General features: G+C 47.5%; 1 protein-coding gene across 3 annotated transcripts in view; it reads left to right on the forward strand.

Moving 5' to 3' along the window:
• The window catches only part of DOP1B (DOP1 leucine zipper like protein B), a 106,980-nt gene that overhangs the window by 34,239 nt on the left and 48,709 nt on the right, over positions 1–24,032 (forward strand). For all 3 annotated transcript variants that reach the window (XR_008662908.1, XM_055313778.1, XM_055313779.1), the window contains exons 5-15: positions 2,993–3,182; positions 5,841–5,939; positions 6,271–6,394; positions 8,046–8,155; positions 8,429–8,543; positions 10,551–10,671; positions 13,502–13,621; positions 15,851–15,953; positions 17,583–17,774; positions 20,328–21,012; positions 22,607–22,878. Coding sequence is in view for 2 of the 3 variants with exons in the window: in XM_055313778.1 (XP_055169753.1) it covers positions 2,993–3,182; positions 5,841–5,939; positions 6,271–6,394; positions 8,046–8,155; positions 8,429–8,543; positions 10,551–10,671; positions 13,502–13,621; positions 15,851–15,953; positions 17,583–17,774; positions 20,328–21,012; positions 22,607–22,878 (2,131 nt within the window). In the remaining variant the exon portion in view is untranslated. The remainder of the gene's footprint in view (positions 1–2,992; positions 3,183–5,840; positions 5,940–6,270; positions 6,395–8,045; positions 8,156–8,428; positions 8,544–10,550; positions 10,672–13,501; positions 13,622–15,850; positions 15,954–17,582; positions 17,775–20,327; positions 21,013–22,606; positions 22,879–24,032) is intronic.

The following is a 24,032-nucleotide window of genomic DNA, read 5'->3' on the forward strand; positions in this document are numbered from 1 at the left end:
GCATATTTATTGACCTTTCTTTTGGTTGATTCCAGGCACCATGATGATGAGCTCTACTGGTTCTAGAATGTTTTTTATCCCTCTGGGAGGGGACCTGACCTGTGGTGGTACAGGATGCTGTTGTCACTGTTGTGCTCGCTCAGATGCTCACGCCCCAAGCTCTTTGCTCTTGTGACAGCTTGGCTTTCCGGGACCATCCACTAGGCAAGTGCCTACACAGCTGAAGTCGGGGAATGCTTGGGGTTCACGGCAAACGGTCCGTGTCACTTGCTGTCGGTTGAATAGAGGAGAGCATGTTAGTGGTGTCGTCCAAGTGAGCTGGTGCTCATAGGAGGCACGGGCACACCGGCCAGGGCTAGGCAGGAGAGATGGAAACAGGAGGGCTTTGGAGGTTGCCCATTGGTTCTGAAGAGAAAAGATCCGAGTCCTGAGCTCTAAACTGTGAGTGCTGATTTTGGAATTTCACATCTGAGAGGATGGGAGTAATTCTCACTTAATAGAGAGTTTCTTGAGTCTGAGCCCAGTTGTCTTCCTCTTTACTGTGCTCTCCAGAGCAAAGATTTGTCCTCATTGCCCTTTTGTGAACCACAGCATCATTTAAGTTTTTTGTTTAGGATAAAATGAGACTGAAGCTGTATTTCTTTCATAAAGAAAACTAGCCGGTGCACTCCGAATATTGAAGAAGGGTTAGCCTAGACGGCGTTTCCCAGATTTCTTGTCAGTGGAACCCTTCCTTTCTGTGGAGCAGCTCGTGGCCAGTGTTCCAGGGAACTGACTTTGGTAATACACTGTTCTGAGCAAAGGGGGATGTGATGTCAATGTGTACGTTGCAGTGTTGGCGATGGGAGCACCCCGGGGACTTTCTCAGTTAATCTCCTGCCATGGGAATCTCTGCCTCTCTCGGGACTGTCCTGTCTGCCCAGGGGACAGTTACCCATCTGCTTGATCTGCCACCACGTGCTTCTGCCTCAAATTGGGGCCTTTGCTGCACTGTTTTCAGAGCTGGGCAACATACGCTGTATTTGTTTGCTCAGCCTCAGTAGTAGATTAGTCGGTATCTTTAGCCACTAGACCATTCTGTGTGCTTTTCCTAAGCATTTGACTATTACTCGTGCCTCTTCAGTTTTGTTTCTTTTTTTTTTTTTAAGATTTTGTTTATTTATTCATGAGAGACACAGAGAGGGAGAGAGGCAGAGATACGGGCAGAGGGAGAAGTAGGCTCCATGTGGGGAGCCCAGTGTGGGACTCAGTCCTGGGACCCCGGGATCTGACCTGAGCCAAAGGCAGATGCTCAACCGCTGAGCCACCCAGGCATCCTGTTTTGTTTCTTTCTGTAAAGATGATATTGTGCTTCATTTGCACAGTAAAAATCAAATATTTTAGGAGATAAAAAGATTCAGATGAGCCTTAAAGAGAACAAAACTTGCTGTTAATATAAAGAGATTATAAGGGTGCCTGAGTGGCTCCGTTGGTTAAGCACTAGATTCTTGATTTCGGCCCCAGTCATGATCTTGGAGTTGTGAGATCAAGCCCCCACATCGTGCTCTGCACTCAATGGGGCGTCTGCTGGAGATTCTGTCTTCTTTCTCCTCTACTCCCCATGCCGCCCCCACCACCACCACATACACACACACACACACACACACACACACACACACTCTCTCTCTCTGCAATAAATCTTGTTTAGAAAGGTAGTAGATAATTTTTTGGAATGAAAAGTCTTTGTATACCCTGAACTGATGATTGAAAAGTAAGCTGAAGACAGTTTGAGTCCTAATAAAAGGGAAAGGGTGCTATTCATTTCACAATGTTTGGAGTGTCAGACGATCGTCTAGATGTTAAGGACGTGTCAGCAAGCAGAGCAGACCTGGTGGTAACAGAAGGCCTGAGCACTGGCTCTGTTTGTCCTGAGTTTTACACGAGACTCTCAGGTCATGCTTGGGACATCTCCATCTCCCCTGGATCTCATAGCCGGCAGCTAACATGCACAGAGGTTAATAAACTCATCCTGGGGACCACTGCCAGGAAGCAGACGCAGGATTTGGACAATAGAGACCTGACTCCAGGAACCTGGGGAGACCACTGCATTACACTGGGCTACTCCTTCTGTGATTTTTGTGTGTCATCTTTGCAGATGGGAGATGCAAGGGATGGAATTCTTGTGATTTTGAGTCAGTTTGCTCCCTCAACGAAATCCACTTGTGGGAATTTGCCTCTGCTGTTTTATTGACAGGTGCTGTCATCGGGCCCGGCAAACTGCTCTTGTTGTTGACAGGGAAGGTGCCCTAGTCAGCTGCACGCAGGCCACTGAGCAGAGGGGGGCCTGGCCTTGGTATCAATGGAAAAACAAGCCCAGACCCGCTGATGACACTGCCTCTCTTACAGGGCGGGCATGAAGTTGCTGATGTCGTGTCAGAGGAGAGAGACTCAGAGAGATAAGGGACAAAGAAATGTCAGGCATCAGCAGGAGAACTTCCCAGCAGGAGTCAGCATAGGGGTGTGCTGGGGGCAGAGTGACAGGCCATATGGAATTTGCATCGAGTGGGAGGCCCAGGTGAATTTTGTCCTGTGTTCCTAAAGTCAAATGTCCCCTGGCTCTGCCCAGGCGGGGGGTTATCTTTATCATTACTTAAGTCTCCAGTCAGTTGCACCAACCTTTGAGGATGATCTCGTCCCCGATACGGTGGTGGCATCACCCTCCTAAGTCCTGCAGGTCTGCAGCAAGGCCCTGGGCAGAGAGGGAGCTCCGCGCCACGGTGACACGACCCGTCAGACACTTCCTGTTGGCCAAGAAGCCGTACCTGTCGGTGACATGTTTGTTTTAGCAAACTCAGTTTCAGTGACAGCTGGCAGGTGGACAGAGCAGAAAGGCAAGAAGAGATGGCAGGCGCTCGGAATGATGAGGACCTGGTGTTTCACGTCGCGGGGAGAGGGAGCGGTGGCTGCTGGTACGTGGGACCCAGCCCTGACAGTCTGCATCTCTTGTCCACAGAACAGACGCTCTGCTCCTGCGGCTGTCCCTGGTGGTCGGCAAAGAGGTGTTTTACGCGGCCCTTTGGGGGAGCCTCCTGGTGAGCCCGGCCATCCGCCTCCCCGCCTCGCTCTTCGTGGTGGGCCACATCAGCAGGGACTCGCCCGGCAAGGAGCAGAAGTACATGCTGGGGACGGATTACCAGCTCACGGTGGGTGCCGCTCCTCTCGGGCAGGCGGGTGGCGGCCGGGGGGCTGCCAAGGGACATCGGTGATAGTGGCAGGGAAGTGGAGGTGTCCTGAGCCTCCGAGTCTGTGCGCTCTGCTGCCGAGCAGACGGGGAGGCATCCGTAGTCAGTAGGCGGGACGAAACCCAGGGTGGTGGGCTTTGTTTTCAACGTATGCATTAACGATTGCCGTATTCAGTATGTATTGGCACCTAAAGAGGCCCTTCTGGAAGCCCGGCCAAGGCTTCAGTGGTACCATTAGCTGGTTAGCTGTAGGCAGTGCTCCGGGAACCGCGAGGACTGTGCTGCGTTAGTCGTCCCCCCGGCCTGTCACACTGCCCACCGTCCACACATTAGGTTCCCTCTTCCTCCAGGTGCTGTGTCTCTCTGTCCTGCTCCTGCCATCGTTCTGTCCTCTGGCTGCCCTCAAACCTAGGTGGTCAGGGTTCTTCGGGCGTCCATCCCCAGGTGCTTCGGACAGCTGCCTTCTTCCCTGGCAAGGCCACCTCTTCTCATGACCCTCCTCCAGATCTTTCTTTCCGCAAACTCCGCTCTGGGGTGTCGATGGCCTGCAGTCTGTCGCCACCTAGTGGGAAGCGTGAGCAGCGTGCGTGTCTCCCCACTGCACCTCTGCTTCCTTCAGCCTCTGATGCTGGCTGGGACCTGTGCCGTCACTTTCCAACAGGCCCTCCCCACCCCCACCCCCCCATCCAGGCTTCTTTGATTGCCCTTAGCTCTTTGCTTTGCTAAAGCATAACTTTGCTCCTGCCTACACTGTGCTTGAAAAGTATCTGGATTCCTCTTGCCTACAGATAAAGTCCAAACTCCACTCCCAACCCACCAGTGCCTTACGCTCCCTCCAGGCCCCTGCACTCCTGAGCTCCCTGCCCAGCCTGGCCTGGAGGTCTGGGATGCCACCTCCTTGCTCCCCATCCCTTCTCCAGGGATCTCAGCGCACGTCCTCCCTGACCTTCCCGCTCAGCCTTCCCCTGTGGAAAGATCTCTTCCTCCCCTTTTCTCCCTCCCCTCTTCTGAATTCTCATAGGTTTTTATTAGCATTTCTCCTATGGCTCTTCTCTGTTACACATCTGTATCTCATGTATCTATATCTGGAAAAAAAAGGCGAAATATGTATTGAATTGGTTTGGAATCCATTTCACAGGATGTCTTTGGGGTTTTAAGTTAGCCCGAAGTTTCTATTGGACCCTAAAGATGTTCCTTTCTGGAATCAAAGAATGTGAGGTCTTAGAACCGGACCATCTGGTCCAAGCCTCTGCAGCTCTCAGATGGACCGTGTGAGGGCCGCAGCTGACTGGATCGCCGATGTCACACTCAGTTTACAGCCTCCTTGGGAGTTTCCTGGGTGTAACCTGAACCTGGCCCGTGTATGTGGAGGGCAGGGAGAGACCAAGAGACAAGCCGCTCCAGATGGGTAGGGGGCCAGCTCAATAAGCAAGGGAACTTACTTACAAGGCTTGTCTTGGCGGCCACGAGACAGTTGATCTCTGCATCTGTTCTGAAGAAAAGGTTCACAGCAGCCACACTCTCAGTTTCAAAAGGGAAAAAACACCTCATTGATATTATAAAAATCTAATAGAAGCAGAAAAAAGAAAAGGGAAATTTGCACATAGATGAAGGTGATAGTAAGCAGTAAAGGGGAAACTAAGGCATAGTTACATCAGATCAGATGCTTCCAACCTTCAACTTCACTAGCTGGGGAAGTGCCGTGGAGACAGCCAGCTGGAGTCCCAATTGAGAGGCCTGGACGGAGCATCCTCCCCTCAAGTGAGACTTCCGACTGACCATCCCCATCAGAGCCGTGTTTATAGGGCAGATGATGGGCTCTGAGGTTAAAAAATTATTCACCTACGTGCAGTTTGGAGCGAGCTACGTTTCTGTGTTATCGTGTCTCTACATCTTCAAGGAGCCTGGACTGGGTGTGCTTGTCTCCCCTTCCGGATTCCATTCTGAGGGTGGGGGGCAGCCCAGCCCAGAGCAGGAGGGGATGCAAGGCAAATTGCATAGCTCTTGGTGTCCAGAGCAGAAGGGCCAGTTCTGTCCTGGAGGCCAGCTGATGTCAACCAACCAGGCTCCCAAGGTCACTTGGGCGGCACGAGTCTCACAAACAGCATTCCCAACCCTGCCTGTGTATGTGCAGGTGGAGGTGGTCGGTTTTGCAGGACAGACCACAGAGACCTCCAACCGCACAGTACAGCTTCCACCTGCCAAATCTTAAGTTTCTGTAGAGGCCCTGCTGGGTTCAGTCCTACACACCGTGTAGGTGTTCTCAGCGGCACATCACCGTCTCAAGGCTGTGGACCCCCAGGGACCTTGGAGCAGGGAGGATAAGCAGAATGTACATTCCAGGACCGGGGAGGTGGTGAGGAGCCTCCAGCTTGCAGATCATCTGGGTCACGTCTGGTCGATGGCCTCCCCCAGCACACACTGCCCCCTCCCCCGCCCCCTGCCCGTGTCTAGAACTAAAACCCACATTTTTACCTTACTGTTCTGTTCCATGTGATTTAACACAATGGTTTCAAGATTCCCAGGAGTTACCTTCACTTTTGGGACTGTAAAGAGTAGCCTGCAAATGATGTTAAATGTCTTGGGAGCGAAATGTTCATGGTGGTTTATCACTTACAGGTAAAGTCTCTGTGTGCGTCACTGTTGGACTCAAATGTTCTGGTGCAAAGAAATACACTGGAAATTGTTCTGTTCTTCTTTCCATTTTATACCTGTCTGGTAAGTCGTTTGTGTTCTTCCAGGGAGGTCACTGGTATTTCCTGAGGACGTGGGGAAAGGCAGCGGGATGGACGGTTTAAAGCAGCCACTTTGTGATCACCATTTGCTTTCAGCCAATGGAAGGTCCTTGGTCATTTTTGTGAGGATGGTGTTTCTGTAGCAAAAACCAAATGGCCTCTGTCTGTGGGCGTTGTGAAGAACCAACTCCTTTTGAGAAGAACTACCTTTCTAAGATAAAGCTTTGTAGACTGCTGAGGACGGGCCACATGTCAGAAAGCCAATAATCATCCAATCATCCCTTCGCAGTAAAGTTTTCTCTGTCCCCCAATAGGATTCCCACGAGAGAGCCATTCCCCTGCCCAGAGCTGACATTGTGCAGATCCTGTCGGCGGCCACCCAGACCCTGCTGAGAAGAGACATGTCTCTCAACAGAAGACTTTATGCATGGTTACTAGGTACTGAGCCGTAGCCGATCATTGAAAGTCAGAGTTAACATGAAACCTTTTAGTGCTGATTTTTGGGACACTTTCAATCTTCGTGATATGTTTCTGAATCATAAGGTGTGGAGAGAGAACACACCGACTGAATACGGCCCTGCTCAGCTGAGTTATGTCTACACTGTAGCTTTGCTTATGGTGCAAGTATTACATTAAAAATAGGGAAATAAATCCATGGGATATTTATTGAATATTGGATTCCATCTTAAGAGGCTTGAAATACCGCAAAAAAATTGTAGCTAAACCTTTTTCAAGTAGAAGCCTGTTGCTATAAAGAAGTCTCATGGGATTGGGGGGTGGGTGAGAGAAGACCCACAAATGTTATAGAGTTTGTGTAAAAGAAGGTTTGGCGTAGATGGAAATGTTTGTGGAACTGATGTAAAGTTTTCGAAGACGTTTGGATGACTTCAGGGGAGAGCCTGAGAAACCAGGCTTGTGTTTCTGTGGACAGCCTGTAAACCTGTAGGAAAAGAGCCCTTGACTATTGGTTGGGAGGCTTCATAGGGACAGAGCCCAGGAAGTCACAGGGCATGGAGGTTCCTGGCACTTTCTGAATTTTATAAATTCTCACGTTCATGTACCTGAGCAGAAAAGGTGTACAAAATGACCATGAATGGACTCTGTAGCTTTTTTTTAAGACTTTTTTTTTTTTTTAGAGCAGTTTTATATTCAGATCAAAATCAGAGGAAGGTACAGAGAGTTCCCAGCTTCCCGCAGCCCCTCCACTGGCGTGGCACATTCGTCATAGTCAGTGAACTGGCACATCCTCACCAGGGTCCGTGGTTTCCATCAGGGCTCGCTCTTGGGGGTGTCCTTCCTGTGGGTGTGGACAGGTGTGTAAGGACCACCATGACAGTGTCCGTGAAGAGTAGTTTCACCACCCTAAGAAATTCTCTGCTTCACCGCTTTTATAACCCTCAACATGTAGGTCTTCTCACACCAAAGTCAGGAAGTTCTCTGAACCCCTTCTTTCCTCTCTTCTCCCTGGTTATAGAACTTCCAGAATCCATTGCATGGAAGCTTAGGAAGGATTTCAAGAGGAATATTTGCAGGCTTTTTTAGCATTTTAATCAAAAGGATGATTTTGCAAAAACACTCAGCTCTGTCCTAGTTGGCCTTGACTTGTTGTGTGTAGAGAGGACCTGGGATCCAAATTCAGTGCTGGGTTGACCTGTTAGCCTTGGTCCCAGAGTCCATGGTCTCTCCTTGTGCCAGAAGATGCCTTTTCTTATCCGAAAGACCTCATAGACTTAGCCAAAGCTCAAAATAAAGGCATGTATGTGAGAATAGCTCGATTTTACATACTGCCATGCAAACACTGGTTTTTGAAAATGATCCTCGTTCCATTCAATCCTTGTAATCAGGCTTGTTAAAGACACTTAGAGTGAATTCTTGGAACAGACTAAATTGACTCCTAATGAGGTGGAATCCTTGGGACATCACTTCTTTTGTCAGAAGAAAATGTGACTTAGTCTTACCAGATTGGAATTTGGTTTTCTGTTGGAGGAATTCTAGTTTTAAAAATGCTGGAGCATGAAGCCTTTGCACAGTATTATGTACTTTAAAATTGTAGATCTTGTTACAGCTCATGGTCCTTGTTCTTTTATAGGTTCAGATATTAAAGGAAATACCATTGTGCCAGAATCTGAACTCTCAAATTCTTACGAAGACCAGTCCTCGTATTTTTTTGAAAAATATTCCAAGGATCTTTTAGTTGAGGTAAAGGAGCCTTTCCGGAAAGTAGATCCCAATCAGAATATCCTGATCATGATTCCTCAGCAGATCAATTGGCAGGACCTCAAAGCAGACATTGGGCAAGTTCCTGGATCCACGGGTGGGAAAAATTCTGTGTGCTCATTCTGTGCCCTGAGATTGGTTTTCTCCCTCTCCCAGAGTATTTACAAGTAGAACAACCAATAATGTGAAACTGTCCCTGGACAATATCCTGATTTGTGGCTTTTTTTTTTGTTTGTTTGTTTTTGTTTTTAATAGGGTCTAGCTGAGATACTGCACCAGAAGTTCTCAGATGCCGATGTAGAGGAGCGCCACCATGCATACCTGAAGCCCTTCCGCGTCCTCGTCAGTCTGCTTGACAAGCCAGAAATAGGTAACGTGCGGAACGTGGTCACCACCGTAGGCCCAAGGGTATTAAGCTTGGTGAGACAACAATCCTCAGGTTATTTTGAATGTAATTCCATCATCGGAGTTTCCGAATGTTGAAATAGTTCGTCATGTTATGTGTTGAGTTATCCTATCTAGGCACCACTTAAAAGTTTTGCACAATAACATGAGCACTTTTGTTAGAAAAATACCTTTGAGCTCCTGTTGGCCAGCGGTGGCTCCAGTAGATTTTCATCCTGGTGTGGAGTAACTGCAGTTTGGGAAAATCATGATTTAGGCTAAAAAGTGAAGTGAGATATGTGTCTTGGGACCCTCCCACGTAACGAGGAAATATTCAAAGAAAAAAATGTGACTGCATTTTGGAGGATGAGTGTTTTATGTTATGACCCTGCACCTCGGTGAGCCAAGTGAAATATTGCTGCCAGCTGGGGCTCCAGGTCATAGTTGCTGGAAGGCGGTGAATGGCAGGCTTCTCCCCAATCTAGCAGTCTGATTTTATTTTTCTGTTAATTTAGTTGTCCCAGAGAAGACCTACTTGAGAGGCAGAGGGGTGGATTATACAGAAGGAGAGCTAGAAGGCCCAGGGCGCTCATTCTTTTGCTACCAGGCTTCACTCACTGCCCCATTTTCTCCTGAATCATGGCAACAAACTTGCCTTCATTTGTAAAAAGCAAATTCAGCTTTCTTACAGCGTAGATAAAATACACGCGGGGCTTATCCTGAAAAAGTTTTCTCAGAGGCACACCTTCTGTTTTTGTGAGAAAAGCAGCATGAAAGATTGGATTAATCTGCTGATTGCTTTTTAACACAGATATATTGACCGAGCTTTCATTTCCTCTGAATCCATCCTGTCTTCATCCCTTCGTACACATGCGTGAGAAGTCACTCCCTTCCCTGCCTGATGGCTGCCTTCCACCTGCCTCACCGGCGGGAATGCTCCTCTAACCTGCAGCTGGTCTATTCCTCTGTGCCTTTTAATAAGCTTCTCAAGAGTGGTGGTATTTCTTTTGGGGGGTTCTAGCTCATGATTAGGAGAATTTAGAGATGTGCCTGACTGGCTCAGTCGGTAGAGGATGTGACGACTTGATCTCAGGGTCATGAGTTCAAACCCCATGTTGGGTGGAGAGATTACTTTTAAAAAAGAGAGGGGCAGTCCCGGTGGCTCAGCGGTTTAGCACTGCCTTCGGCCCAAGATGGGATTCTGGGGACCCGGGATCGAGTCCCATGTTGGGCTCCCTGCGTGGAACCTGCTTCTCCCTCTGCCTGTGTCTCTGCCTCTCTCTCTCTCTCTCTCTCTCTCTCTCTCTCTCTCTGTCTCTGTCTCTCATGCATAAATAAATAAAATCTTAAAAAAAAAAAAGAGGGAGAGAAAGAAAGAAAAACAAGGATGCCTCCATGATTCATTCAGTTAAGTGTCTGACTCTTGGTTTTGGCTCAGTTTGTACTCTCCGAGTCATGAGATTGAGTCCCTGGTTGGCCTCCCTTGTGCTCTGTGCAGAGTCTGCTTGGGTTTCTCTTTCCCTCTGCCCCCCCCACCCCCCAGACTCAAGTGCATTCTCTTTCTCAAATAAATAAAGAAACCTTTAAAAATAAATCCGTTTTCAAAGAATGTAAAATAAAATCAGAAAGTTGCCCTGCTTCATTGGTATTTATGCTGAGTAGCATCTCTGGCCAAGCAGCGTGTTCACACTTATGCACACTGAGCGTGCACCCGGCTCCCCAGGCTAGTCTGTCTTGGATGCCTTCCTTCACCTCTCTGCCCCATCCCTTTGTCCGTAGTCCATACGACAATTCAGTACCCGGTCGTATGGCTATTGTAAGGCGTAAACAAGGTAACAGGTACAGCAAGTGCTGCAAAAATATTGGCCGTTTTCATGAATTTTATTCCCTTCGCTTGGGTTGTCACTGTCAAACTCCGTTTCACGCATATGTTGTTTATTGATTTGAACGTGGGTTGTTCATCTCTGTCTGACCATTTTCTTTTCAATTACAGGGCCTCGAGTGGTTGGGAATTTGTTTCTCGAAGTCATCCGAGCCTTTTATTCTTACTGCAGAGACGCTCTTGGCTCTGATCTCAAACTTAGCTATACCCAGAGTGGAAACTCACTAATAAGGTACGGCTTTGGCTCCCAGCTTCACACTTCTTCCCCATCCATACTTCACAGTCTGGCTCCCAACCTCACACTTTATCCCTGTCCACACTTCACACTCTGGCTCCCAACTTCACACTTTATCCCTGTCCACACTTCACACTCTGGCCCCCAACTTCAAACTGTCCCTGTCCACACTTCACACTCTGGTTCCCAGCTTCACACCTCTTCCCCATCCACACTTCACACTCTGGCCCCCAGCTTTACACTCGTCCCTGTCCACACTTCACACTCTGGTTCCCAGCTTCACACCTCTTCCCCATCCACACTTCACACTCTGGCCCCCAGCTTTACACTCATCCCTGTCCATACTTCACATTCTGGTTCCCAGCTTCACACCTCTTCCCCATCCATACTTCACACTCTAGCTCCCAGCTTCACACTTCATCCCCATCCACGCTTCACACTCTGCCTCTCAGCTTCACACTTTATCCCCATTCACACTTCACACTCTGGCCCCCAGCTTCATACTTCTTCCCCATCCATACTTCACACTTTGGTTCACAGCTTCACACTTCTTCTCCATAACCTGATGGCACAAGTCTCGTTTCCTTACTGTTTATTATAAGTCATGTGGGGCTAGAGAAAGCAGGCAGGCAAGGGATCACACCACTGATTAAGGTAACTGATGCTCTTGAGTCAATCACCATAAATGGCCTGCTTCCTGTCAAGTACTGTCAAGAGGTTTTTTTTTTTTTTTTCTTTTCTTTTCTTTGAGAGAGGGTGGTGGGAGCACTTGCACACGAGCAGAGGGGAGGGGCAGATGGAGAAGCAGGCTGGCCGCTGAGCAGGGAGTCCAAGGCAGGACTCCATCCCAGGACCCCAAGATCATGACCTGAGCTGAAAGCAGACACTTCACCAACTAAGCCACCCAGGTGCCCTGTGAAGAGTTTCAAAGGTATCTGAGTTAGTCTCTGCCCAGCTGGGACATACAGAACATATTTACTGAGCAAGTGTGAAAGCTGTTTCAAGGACAGGAGCTGGTGTTCCCATATGGTGACTTACAGGGAGGATGGCAGAGGATGGGGCAAGGTCAGGAAGTGGAGCCAGGGTCTGGTGGCAGGGGGAGAGCTGGCCAAGGGCACTCCAAGGGCCTGTGCTGGAGGACCTGAAGGTGGAGTGAGTGGGGTTCAGGACATGGCAGACATGTATGTAGATATGTAGTTCTCTCTCTCTCAACCCTAGGTTTTGGGTTTTGTTCCTTTTCCCCCCCGCAAGATTTTATTTATTAGAGTGGGATGAGGGGGAGTGCAGATGGAGAAGCAGACTCCCCAATGAGCAGGACCCCAATGTGGGGCTCATTCTCGGAGCCCTGGGATCATGACCTGAGCTGAAGGCAGTCAACCACTGAGCTACCCAGGCGTCCCTTGTTTTTGTTCCTTTTAAGATAATACAGGCTCTTCTTTTTTACTTTATTCTTGATGTAACTTTTTTCTGCTTGAATTGGCATTAGGTATATTGAAAATATAAATCTATTTGAAGATTTCTCTGGCTTCTTAATTGTCAATGTACCAAGAGTTCTGAGTGTTTGCTTTTTCTCTCCCAGAGTGTTTGTTCCTTTCTCCCAGAATTATTGTTTTTCTGAATACGAAAATAGTACATGCTCTTTGTGGAATATACTAATATTTGCACATATCGAGAAAAAAGATATCACCCACAATCCCACCGCCCTTGAGAAGAAAAACATAAAGCATTTTTATTTCCAGATTTTCAATGCAATCATAAATATATAGATGCCTATCTTTTATTTTAAAGATGGAATTAGAGGGGAGCCTGGCTGGCTTAGTCAGTTAAGCATCCAACTCTTGATTTCAGCTCAGGTCATGATCTCAGTATCATGGGATCAAGCCCCACATCGGGCTCCACGCTCAGTGGGGAGTCTGCTTAAGGTCTTCTCCCTCTGTTCCTCCTGCAGCTCACACGCTTGCTCTCTCCCTAAAATAAATAATTAAATCTTTAAGAAAATAATCTATAGAGATGGAATTACATTAATTATTTAGTTGCCTATTTTCTTAAAATGCAGTCATGAGTAGCTCCCCTGCCTTCTGCAGTGGAACATCACGTTGCCTTTGGTTCCTCAATGAGGATTTATCACTTATTTAAATAAATCCTGACTGACCAGTCTCCCATTGACTAACTGTTAGGTGGCCTCTACTTTCTCAGTATCTTTAAACGACCTTGCAGTGGTATTCTCATGCATACTTGTGTGCCTGTACAAGGACTTCTGTAGGAGAAACCCCTAGAATACATTTCCTGAGTCATAGAAGATGCACATTTAAATCTTAGCCAAATTTCCCACCCAAATGGGTGTACCCTGTTATTTTACCAGCAGGGTACTAATGACTCACTGTTGGACTAAACCTGGTTTATACCGATTCTTTTTTTACAGTAGCTCTTACACTTACTTCTAAGAGAATGTATCAGTATATATACTGTGTAGGATGGCATTATGCAAACTTTTTTCTCTGTCAGACTAGTAACATATTTATCCTTACTGGGTTTTGTCTGTCTCTCTAGAAACAAGCAAACGAGGGACTCCTGGGTGGCTCAGTGATTGGTGCCTGCCTTTGGCTCAGGTTGTGATCCCGGGATCCGGGATTGAGTCCCGCAGGCTCCCTGCGAGGAGCCTGCTTCTCCCTCTGCCTATGTCTCTGCCTCTCAGTCTGTGTCTCTCATGAATACATAAATCTTTAAAAAAAAAAAAAGTAAATGAATTACAGTTTTTCAGACACACTGTTCTCATGATAGATGGTTTCTCATAGATATATTTATGAGCATCCACCTTCCTTTACAGTGCAATAAAAGAAAACAGAAATGCCTCTGAGATTGTTAAAACGGTGAATTTGCTGATCACCTCCCTAAGCACAGACTTTCTCTGGGACTATATGACCCGGTGTTTTGAGGACTGCTTTAGGTAAGTATCCAGTTCAGGATTATGGAATGTTTAGGAAGGATTGGAAGCTTTTGTGGTTTCGTAGCTGCTTATTGTGGCTCAGGGTGGGTGGTCTCTGCTGAGCACACAATGAGAGATAATTCACTTAAAATTTTAGTAGAATAAAAGATATTGCCCGTGAGAAGGTTCCGATAATCTCTGCCACATAATTCTGAAGCTTTTTAATTTATTAATTCTAATTTGAGAAAACCCTGTGCATTTTCTATTTATGTTGACCAAACATATCTTCACATTGTTCTCTGGGAGGTGGATCTGTTTAAAGGGGTTTATTCTGCACCTCAGTGACAAGAGCAAGTGATTTTAAAATCATCAGTCTTCTTAAATTCTTCCTGAAATTTTTGTATCACGGGTCAGATAAAAGCTTTAATGTTTCAAACTGCCATAATCAGCTTTATGTCAGCTTTAGTTGGTGACTTGCACCACCTCAACATTGTGGATGGTGGCACACCCTGGGGAGCCTCTCCCAGGACCCTCTTCCCACAGCGGGGGACTAGTGTAGTCTCTCAGCCCCTGTCTTGTCCAAGTCACAGCATCAGGCTTCCTTCCTCTTACTGTTCAGCATGATGCTCTCTGCTGTCTTTGTTCTTCCTCAACCTAGCAACTTAATAGAAGCTTTACTTATTGTTTGCTGTGGGCCCTCCTCTGGCCTGAAAGCCAAGCACACCCATTAGCTCCTTGGGACACCCCCAAAGAGAAGTCGGCACTTGTATCAAAGAAGAAAACCGGAGCCCAGTGACATGAGGCACCCGGTATGGCACTACACAACACATTAGCAGCAGCTGAGATGCGAACCCAGGAATGTCTGACTCCCCAGCTGATCCCACTGTGCTACTCTGTGTCCCTGGAGCCAGGTCCCCATAGGCATTCAACTCCGTGATGGATAAATTAGTCGTAGTTGGACCCATGGGCAAGAGCACAGCTGGCTGTGTTATACTGAAGCTACAGTATATCTTGGTCAGCCTATTTGCATTTCGGAGTCACATGGTGTGCTTGCCTTCTAAAAAAAAAAAATCAACTATGCAACATTTCAAATGTAAGAAAGAACAAGAAATGCCAGGCACACGTGCACCCATTACTGGAAATTTAGGCAACACTTGGCCATTGTTTTTCAGATTTTTTTTTTTTTTTTTTAAGGAATGTTGCTTCCTAGGTAGAACTAACTTCCTCCTACCTTCCCAGCACCTGCTCCTTTCCTATTGGGATTATTAGTGTCTGTCCTGCCGCTGATGTTGTCTGTGCCCTTATAACTAAATATGTATCCAGAAATGACACAGTCCAGTGTGTCTGTTCAAGTTTTACATGAGGAATATCAGGTTGTAGATAACGTTGCAGTCTGCTGTTGCAGGGTTGGTTAACAGTCCTCTGGAGATCTGTGTGTACATCGGGTGGAAACACCAGTTTCAATTTTTTCATTGCTACAAATAGCACTTTGTCCTGTCCCTTTACAGACATATGCTGGGGGTTTCCTGGGATTAGTTGCTAGATTATGGTGTATGCAGTTCTCCAAAGGCATTCTCTTGCTAAGATAAACCCCTGGGTAGCCAGGTGCTAATTTGCAGTGAAGACAACCCAGGTTGAGTTGTGCTGTGATGGCTCAGTGAATCCAAAGTTGGTTTTGAGAACCAACACGTATGGTTTTTGACCTACCTATTTCACCAGCTGCCTGCTTATTTAGAAACAAGTGTTAAGTTTTTGTATAAGCGGCTACTGTAGAGCTGACTGGTGAAGTTAAAGTTCTCTGTGGAAGCTGGAAAAGCTAAGTGGCTCATGGGGATGAGCTCAAGAGTGTCACATGGAGGAGTCATCTCAGGCTGCCTCCACAGCAGGTGGACCTGTGCAGTCCATGTCTTCTCTAACCAGGCGGCTTCCCTTGGACCATGCATTTGCTTAGCGTTGCTCCTGTGGAAAGCAGGATGTGCTGGGCGCAGAATCCCACCACCAAGGGACCACCCTCATTGAACTGATGAAGTTCGAGTCTGAGTTGGACTTGTTTGGGAGACAGGCAGATTCAAGACACTGACTGACACCTCTGTGTCCAGTGGTTTTAGTCACTGAAGCTTCCTCATTAGAACACAGAGCTGTCTTTCGTTACGTTTGAAATAGAGTAACTTGAGTCGACATCATAAGAGATACTTAAAGTTGTTAGAGGAGAAAGAATTGATTGGATTTTCTTCCCCGTGACTTCTGTAGACCAACGAAGCACACTTACACTGTTGGGAAAAGCATCAGCCCTCCCCCGACGGTCTCGGAGCTCTGCACCCTCCTGGTGTTCCTTCTGGATGTTATCCCCTTGGTAAGGCCCCTGCCAAGAAGTGGCGACCCCGTGCTTGCTGTTATTTCCATTCATTAGTGTTGTTGGCCTGATAAACCACACCTTCCTGAAAAGCGAGTGTGCATAAATCTACAACACTTTTCATGTTTGTTTTGGCCTGGAAGATGTAGCTGAATGTAACCTCTTAAGTCTCTTACGCAAGAGACAGGTAGAGAAAAAACTACATCTGAAACTAATGATGTACTACATATTGGCAAATTGAATTTAAATTTTAAAAATTAAAATAGGGATCCCTGGGTGGCACAGCGGTTTGGCGCCTGCCTTTGGCCCAGGGCGCGATCCTGGAGACCCAGGATCGAATACCACGTCGGGCTCCCGGTGCATGGAGCCTGCTTCTCCCTCTGCCTGTGTCTCTGCCTCTCTCTCTCTCTCTGTGACTATCATAAATAAATAAAAAAAATTAAAATAAAAAAATAAAAGAAGTTATAACTCTGAGCCGATTGTAAGTGGCCTGAGCCCAGGTCAGGTAAGCCAGATAAACTGGCATCACCTTGCACTGCCGTTATTTAGGAGTAAGAGTAAATGTATTTCTAGGTAAAATTGTGCCACTGGCTGATTTTCTTAAAGGAAACTAATTTCCTTAATATGGAAGTAAGTGTGGCAGTGATTTTCTATTAGAAAAAGTAAAGACACCTGAGGGGCGCCTGGGCAGCTCAATCAGATGAGCGTCCAGCTCTTTATTGGTTCAGGTCATAATCCTCAGGGACCTGAGATCAAGTCCCACGTCGAGCTCCATGCTGAGAGTGGAGCCTGCATAAGATTCTCTCTCTCTTCCTGCCCTTCCCTCTGCTCACATGCACGCTCTCTCTCTCTCCCTCAAGTCTTTAGGAAGAAAAAAAGCAAAGAAAGGTAGACACTTGAAAAGAGAGAAAGAATGTGCATTGATTTGTTGAGATCAAAGAGATTTTTTTTTTTTCTGATTTGGGAATGAACATGAGATACTCATTCTCTAAAAAGATTGACTTTTCAGGGCGCCTGGGTGGCTCAGTGTGTTAAGTGTCTGCCTTTAGGCTCAGGTCATGACCTCAGGGTCCTGGGATGGAGCTACATGTCGGGCTCCCTGCTCATCGAGGAGTCTCCTTGTCCCTCTATCCCTCCACCTTCTCACACACACACATGCTCACTCTCTCTCTCATAAATATTAATAAAATCTTTTTAAAAATGGACTTTTTCTGGAGAGTATTATGCTGAGTGAAGTAAGTCAGTCGGAGAAGGAGAAACATTATATGGTCTCATTCATTTGGGGAATATAAAAAATAGTGAAAGGGAATAAAGGGGAAAGGAGAAAAAATGAGTGGGAAATATCAGAAAGGGAGACAGAACATGAGAGACTCCTAACTCTGGGAAACAAACTAGGGGTGGTGGAAGGGGAGGAGGGTGGGGGGTGGGGTGACTGTGTGATGAGCACTGAGGTGGGCACTTGACAGGATGAGCACTGGGTGTTATTCTATATGTTGGCAAACTGAACATCAATAGAAAATAAATTTATTTAAAAAAATGGACTTTTTCAAGGTGCCATTTTTAGGTGCATTTTTTTTTCTGACCAGAAATTGGAAACCTGTTAGTTAATCTCATGTTTGTTTTCCACAGGAACTTTACTCCGAGGTGCAAACCCAGTACCTCCCTCAGGTGCTGGGCTGTCTGGTGCAGCCTCTGGCTGAGGAAATGGAGGCGTTGAGCTTACCTGAGCTCACGCATGCCTTGAAGACATGTTTCAAAGTGCTCAGCAAGGTCCAGATGCCACCTTCCTACTTGGACATGGAGCCCACGAGTGGAAGCATGGTATGGCCCCGAGGAGCACAAGTGGCTCCCTTGGGCTAGGCTTTTGCCTTCCTGGGAGCAGGAAGGAATTAGGGTTGGTTGGAGTGAGAGTAAAGATCAGGACGCCTGGATGGTTCAGTGGTTGAGCATCTGCCTTTGGCTCAGAGCATGATCCCAGGGTCCTGGGATCGAGTCCTGCATCAGGCTCCCTGCTGGGAGCCTGCAGTCTCCCTCTGTCTATGTCTCTGCCTGTCTCTGTTTCTCTCATGAATGAATTTTTTGAAAAAAAGGAGTAAAGATCAGAGGATATAAAGGTAATAGCTAAAATATGCTTCTAAAATCCTCAAACACTTCCTAAAAGCTTCTAGCCTGGTAGCTGACACCCCCATTCACTTTGCTCACCCCCTCTACGTTCTCCTACAGCTATTGCCTCAATTCAGCTCAGTCTCCAGACCTTTTTATGCATATGTTTGTATTTGTGTGACGCTGGTGTCTTTTTAAGCATCTAAGTGAGGTACTAGTTTACGTGGGCTGCAGTAGGGAAGAATCCCTGGCTGAGTGATTTAAATAAGCAGAAGTTAGTGTCTCCCAGTTCTGGAGCTGGAAGTCAGAGATCACGGTGTGGGCCGGGCTGGTTTTCTCTGAAGGTGTGGGAGGAGGAGTCGGCTCCGTCCTCTGTCCCAGCTCCTGGTGGTGCTGGCAGTCTCTGGTGTCCCTCTGCTGTAGACTCATTGCCTTGATCTGTCTTCATCCTCACAATGCCAGATTTCCTCTTTGTAAGGACATCAGTCATGTTGGATTAGGGTCCACCCTGAGGAGCTCATTTTAACTTGACCATCGGCAAAGAGCCCGTGTCCAAAGGTCATATTTACAAGTACCGGGGTTAGGACTTCTCATCTTTTGAGGGGGACACACTTCAACCCATAACATCTGCTGTTCTCTGACTCACTTTGGTTCTCTTTCCACATTGGTCTACGTAGAGGTATCTTACTCTTGTTTGGTTTCCACGCCATATAGTCTTGCTGCTTTACCTCATCTTCCGCTCTTCCCCTACCAAGGTCACATAGATGATTTCGGGTTTTTCAATGTTAAAAACAGTGCTGTACTAAGCATCCTTGCACAACTAGTTCGTGCTTGCAGGTTTCTCTGGAGGATCAACTCCTCCACGTGGGCTGTGATCAAGCCCATTTCTTTTTAAACTGGGAGAGATGCATGTTCCTTCTGAGTTGGTACGGATGCTGCCAAAGGGTCTTCCCAGAAGACAATAACCGCCAGAGTTCCCCCAAGCAGCTCAAGGCCCGCAGTCTGGATTGTTTTTGTTTTCTGCTTTCCTTAAAGATTTGAAAATTCTGCTCTTGACACCCATTCAGTGCAGCTGCAGGCAGGAGTGCAGACAGACGAGGCAATGGGCCCTCCACTCCGAGTGGTCAGGGCCGGGCCTGCACTTGGGTGCAGATTCACTTACAGACTGGTAATCTCCCTTCCAAAGTTAGTCCCCCCCCCCTTTATTTTTTTCTAGCTATTGTAGCTAGTAAATTTCCCTTAAATGATTTAAGACACAAAATTTAAGCAAGTGTCTACAAATACAATTAATGATGTTTCACAAAGTGCATTCTATTTCATTCTTCCCTATAGAGCACACTGTAAGAGAAGAGGTTGACTGGTTGAAGGTTGCAGTGTCATCTCCTTGAAGAAGCCACAGAATGGGCACCTGGATGGCTCAGTCGTTGAGTGTCTGCCTTTGGCTTAGGTTGTGATCCCAGGGTCCTGGGATCAAGTCCCGTGTTGGGCTCCCTATAGCCTGCTTCTCCCTCTGCCTATGTCTCTGCCTCTCTCTCTCTCTCTGTATCTCATGAATAAATAAAATCTTTAAAAAAAATGAAAGGGAAAAAAGCCAGCGTACACACACACACACACACACACACACACACACACACACAGATAGATGGACAGATGGGTACCATATACACATAGGTAAACACTTTATTCTGGTTTTTTGCTCATTAATTTCTTCAGGCCTTTTTTTTTTTTTTAAGATTTATTTATTTATTTATGATAGACATAGAGAGAGAGAGAGGCAGAGACACAAGAGGAGGGAGAAGCAGGCTCCACGCCGGGAGCCCGACGTGGGACTCGATCCCGGAACTCCAGGATCGCGCTCTGGGCCAAAGGCAGGCGCCAAACCGCTGAGCCACCCAGGGATCCCCCTTCAGGCCTTTATTTTACCCTCAGCTCAATATCCTCATTCAGTTTTTTAATTTAAAATATGTCAGAAACTATTTTTAAATAGGGTTTTTGAACCTTGAACCTAAATAAATAATACATATTGGGCTCAAAGCCACCCTCCTCGGAGAGTGTGGGGCCCGGCAGCCTCTTCCTTCTCTCTTCCCCCTGATGTGCTGTCTTCATTTTATTATATGCTTTCACACAGGGATTCTCTTGGTGTAGAGAATTAGGGTTTCGAAAAACAGGAAGTACATATTCATGGTATGCCCGATATTTGAATCTCTTGGCCTCACAAGAAGTGTACAATACAAATTTCCTTTTTTTTTTTTTTTTTTTTTTTTTTTACAGAGCCCAGTAAAAGGTGAAAACAGTGAAGTGATTATAGACACCAAGGCAGTGATTCCAGCTGATGAAGATGCTTCGTTTCCTCCCCTCAAGTCTGAAGACAGTGGGATTGGGCTCAGTGCCTCATCGCCAGAGCTCTCGGAGCACTTGCGGGTCCCCAGGGTTTCTCCCGAAAAAGATGATGTTTGGAAGAAGGGTGGGAGTATGCAGCGGACGTTTCTTTGCATCCAGGAGCTGATCGCCAACTTTGCCCATAAGAACATTTTTGGAGTACAAGTGACAACGTCCGGGGAAGAGGACAAGCATGAAGAGCCTGCGGGCCAGAGGGATGAAGGCGGGCCACCGTGTGCAGCAGGCAGCGACTCCGACAGGAAGAACCCATGGGACGCGAAGCCCATCAGCGTGCCCCAGTTTAAGCAGATGCTCTCAGACTTGTTCACAGCTCGAGGGTCTCCATTTAAGACAAAAAGTGCGGAGTTGCCATCACCTCTTCCCAGGAGCCCTGGCCCAAAGAAGGAGGGGGACTGGGCTGTGGAGCAGGTGGTCGTTGACCTGGGCAGCTCGCGGGAGGGCTGCAGGGAGGCCTTCGCCGCTGCCTGCCACCTGCTGCTGGACTGCGCCACCTTCCCCGTCTACCTATCTGAGGAGGAGACGGAGCGGCTCTGCGAAACGCTCTTCCAGCTTCCCGGTGAGAGGGCTGCCCCCCCCCCCCCCAGAGTCCTCCTCAAGGAGCCCTGTCGTTCAGCTGGTGTTTACAGACCAGTCAAAACCCTGTCTGCCCTATGTGTTTTTGTCACTATTTGTGCGTGCTTTTGACTTGCGTCTTAAAGGGGGCAGATTGGTGAGGATGGGACCGTATCTCTAAACTTGAACGGTCCCACACAGCCCATTAAGAGATCTGGAACAGAAAAGGTGCTTAATGATGATCAGTAAATAGACTAGTCCATCATCCCAGTTGTTAAAGATCCGCATTAGTTTGCTAAGGTGCCAAAGCAAAGTGCCACAAGCTAAATGGCTAAAACCACAGAAATGTATTGTCTCACAGTTCTGGAGGCAGAAATCTGAGGGCTGTTCTCCATTTGAAGGATCAGGAGGATGTGTTCCCAGGCCTCTCCCCTAGCTTCTGGTAGTTCCTTGGCTCATGGCATCCTAACTGCAGCCTGCATGGTGCTCCCCCTGCATATGTGTACATGTCCTGGGTTCCGGACACCAGTCATACCAGATTAGGGGCCCACCCTCATATGGCCTTGCTTTAACTCCTTACGTGTGCATCAACCCTATTTCCAAAGAAGTTTGCATTCTGAGGTCCTAAAGGGGTTTATGACTGGAGCGTAAGAATTTGGGGGTGTTGGAGGGACACCGTTCTACCCATAACAGGCGGTGTCTTAGCAGCTCCAGCACTCACAGAGTGGCTTAAGGGACAGAAATGTCCTTCTCACAGTTCTGGAGGCTGGAAGTTTGAGGTCAGGGTGCCAGCAGAGTCAGTTTCTAATGAGAGCTCTCCCCTTGGTTATTGACAGCCACCTTCTCTCGGGGTGCTCACAGCCTGAAGGTCCAGGGAGATCTCACTGGTGTCTGTTATAAGAGCACTCATCCCGTCATGAGGGCCCCACCTCCAAATACCATTGCATCAGGCTTCAACATATAAATTTGGGGCAGACACAACTCAATCCTTAGCAGGTAGTGAACGCTTTAAATGAAAAAGAGGAAGATAGAGAACAAGAGAAAAGTGATTATTACATTGGTGGGAATGCAGGACAAATCTGTCCCCTCCTGTTGTCATTACAGTAAATTTCCTGTGCAGTGTGTCTCTTGGCTCATTAGCTGCAGATGACCTGTGCTTGGAAGCACGTCACTAGGTTTTAAATCTACGGTGCATTTTGGGCCTCTTTTAAAGCTAGTGCCATGTGTCCCACCATCAAGACAGCCCTAAAAAAACACTTCGAACTCTATGCCAAAAATGTGGATTGACTCTATAAATCTAGAAGAAATTTGTAACGTGAATTCTGTATGTAAATGTTTAAAATAAAAAGTAAACACTTTGAGTCATCTCGGAGCCTTGAGATTGACATTTCCAGAATTCGAGTAATGTGACAAGCTTTCGAAAGCAGACCCAGTCTCCTTTGTCCTCTGGCCCTGCGTGATGGCTGATACCATGTCCCCAGCGGAAGGTTATCCCCCTGCTGGTCACTCGACTTGCGGATCTCAGGGTGTCTTAGAACCTGCACATGGCAGAGGTGTGTTTTCATGGGATTTTGTTTGTCTGACCTGCTTCCTTTCAGGAGCCAGCGACTGTAGTTTCCCGTCGTGGCTGCGATCCCTCATGACCGTGGGCTGCTGCGTGTCTGACTGCTTCCTCCAGAACGTGGCCATCTCCACTCTGCTGGAGGTGATCAACCACTCCCAGTCCCTGGCCCTTGTCATCGAAGACAAGATGAAACGCTACAAGAGCTCTGGACACAACCCCTTTTTCGGCAAGCTGCAGATGGTGACGGTTCCTCCCATTGCTCCAGGAATATTGAAAGTCATTGCAGAGAAAACAGACTTCTATCAGGTACTTCCCACTCGGAGGAGGTGGGCGGGAGCCTCTTCCCGACCACTTATTTAAAGTTGCCTGTGAGGTGGCAGGCGCTGTGATGGGGTATGGTGGCTCGGGGGACAGCCCGAGAGGGTTGCTGGAGACCTGTGCTCCCCTTGTCTGCGCCACTACCCCAGCCTGCTGGCACAGTTTCTGGCTCTGCAGCAAGAGTTCCATAAAGATTTGTGTTCAGTTTTAGGCTAACTTGACTTCATATGCAAAGATTGTTGAATTATCTAAATATATGGAATAAGAGATTGTGCCCTAACTTATAAGGGTAAAGGCTTTGAAGGTAGTTAACTTTCTTTTTTTTTAAAGATTTTTTTATTTATTTGAGAGAGAGAGAGAGAGCAGAACAGTGGGGAGGGGCAGAGGGAGAGGGAGAAACAGATTCCCCACTGAGCAGGGAGCCTGATGTGGGGCTCCATCCCGGGACTCTGGGATCATGACCTGAGCCGAAGGCAGACGCTCAACCAACTGAGCCACCCAGGCGTCCCAAAGCTAGTTAATCTCAAGGAAAACATAGGACTCGTCAAATTTAAGGAAAATTATTGCCAAAGACAGTGAGCAGGTGTTCTCTCTCTTTTGGGGGACAAAGCGAAATAGCTTAAAGCTATATATGCCAGGGCTCATTTAATTGCAGAAAGCTACAAGCAGTTCCAGTCAGCTTATAAGAAAAAAGAAAAAGTGGAGTTTACTATTGAGCTAGTGCCCCGTGGAGGCCAAAGGGCAAGAGTGGAACGCAGCTGGCTCTCACCTGGGGGGCTGTGAGACTCGGAGGCTGCTCCCTCTGCACCTTGCTGGGCCATCCAGGGGTTCAGGTAACAAACGTGGTTGCCACTTGACCTTCGGTCTGCCTCCTGACCGTCAGGTTTGGTTCCTATAGCTAATGATGCTTGTATGTCTTTCCTGCAATTCTGGACCAACTGGTCGGGGCTGTTAAACAGTCTGTCAGTGAAGCACCCTTGGGTCAGTGCCTTCAGCTTCTCCAGCCCACCCAGCAGTGACAGGGGCCCTGAGGCAGGAGGTGATGTGGTGCAGAGAGGAATGTGCCTACTCACCGGGACCTGAGGATGGAACAGGTTTCCCTGCACTGATGGGGCGGCAGGCACTCTGAAAAGCTGTGACGC

The sequence above is a fragment of the Nyctereutes procyonoides genome, unplaced genomic scaffold (assembly GCF_905146905.1).
Source record: "Nyctereutes procyonoides isolate TBG_1078 unplaced genomic scaffold, NYPRO_anot_genome, whole genome shotgun sequence".
In the NCBI taxonomy this organism is placed as follows: domain Eukaryota; kingdom Metazoa; phylum Chordata; class Mammalia; order Carnivora; family Canidae; genus Nyctereutes; species Nyctereutes procyonoides.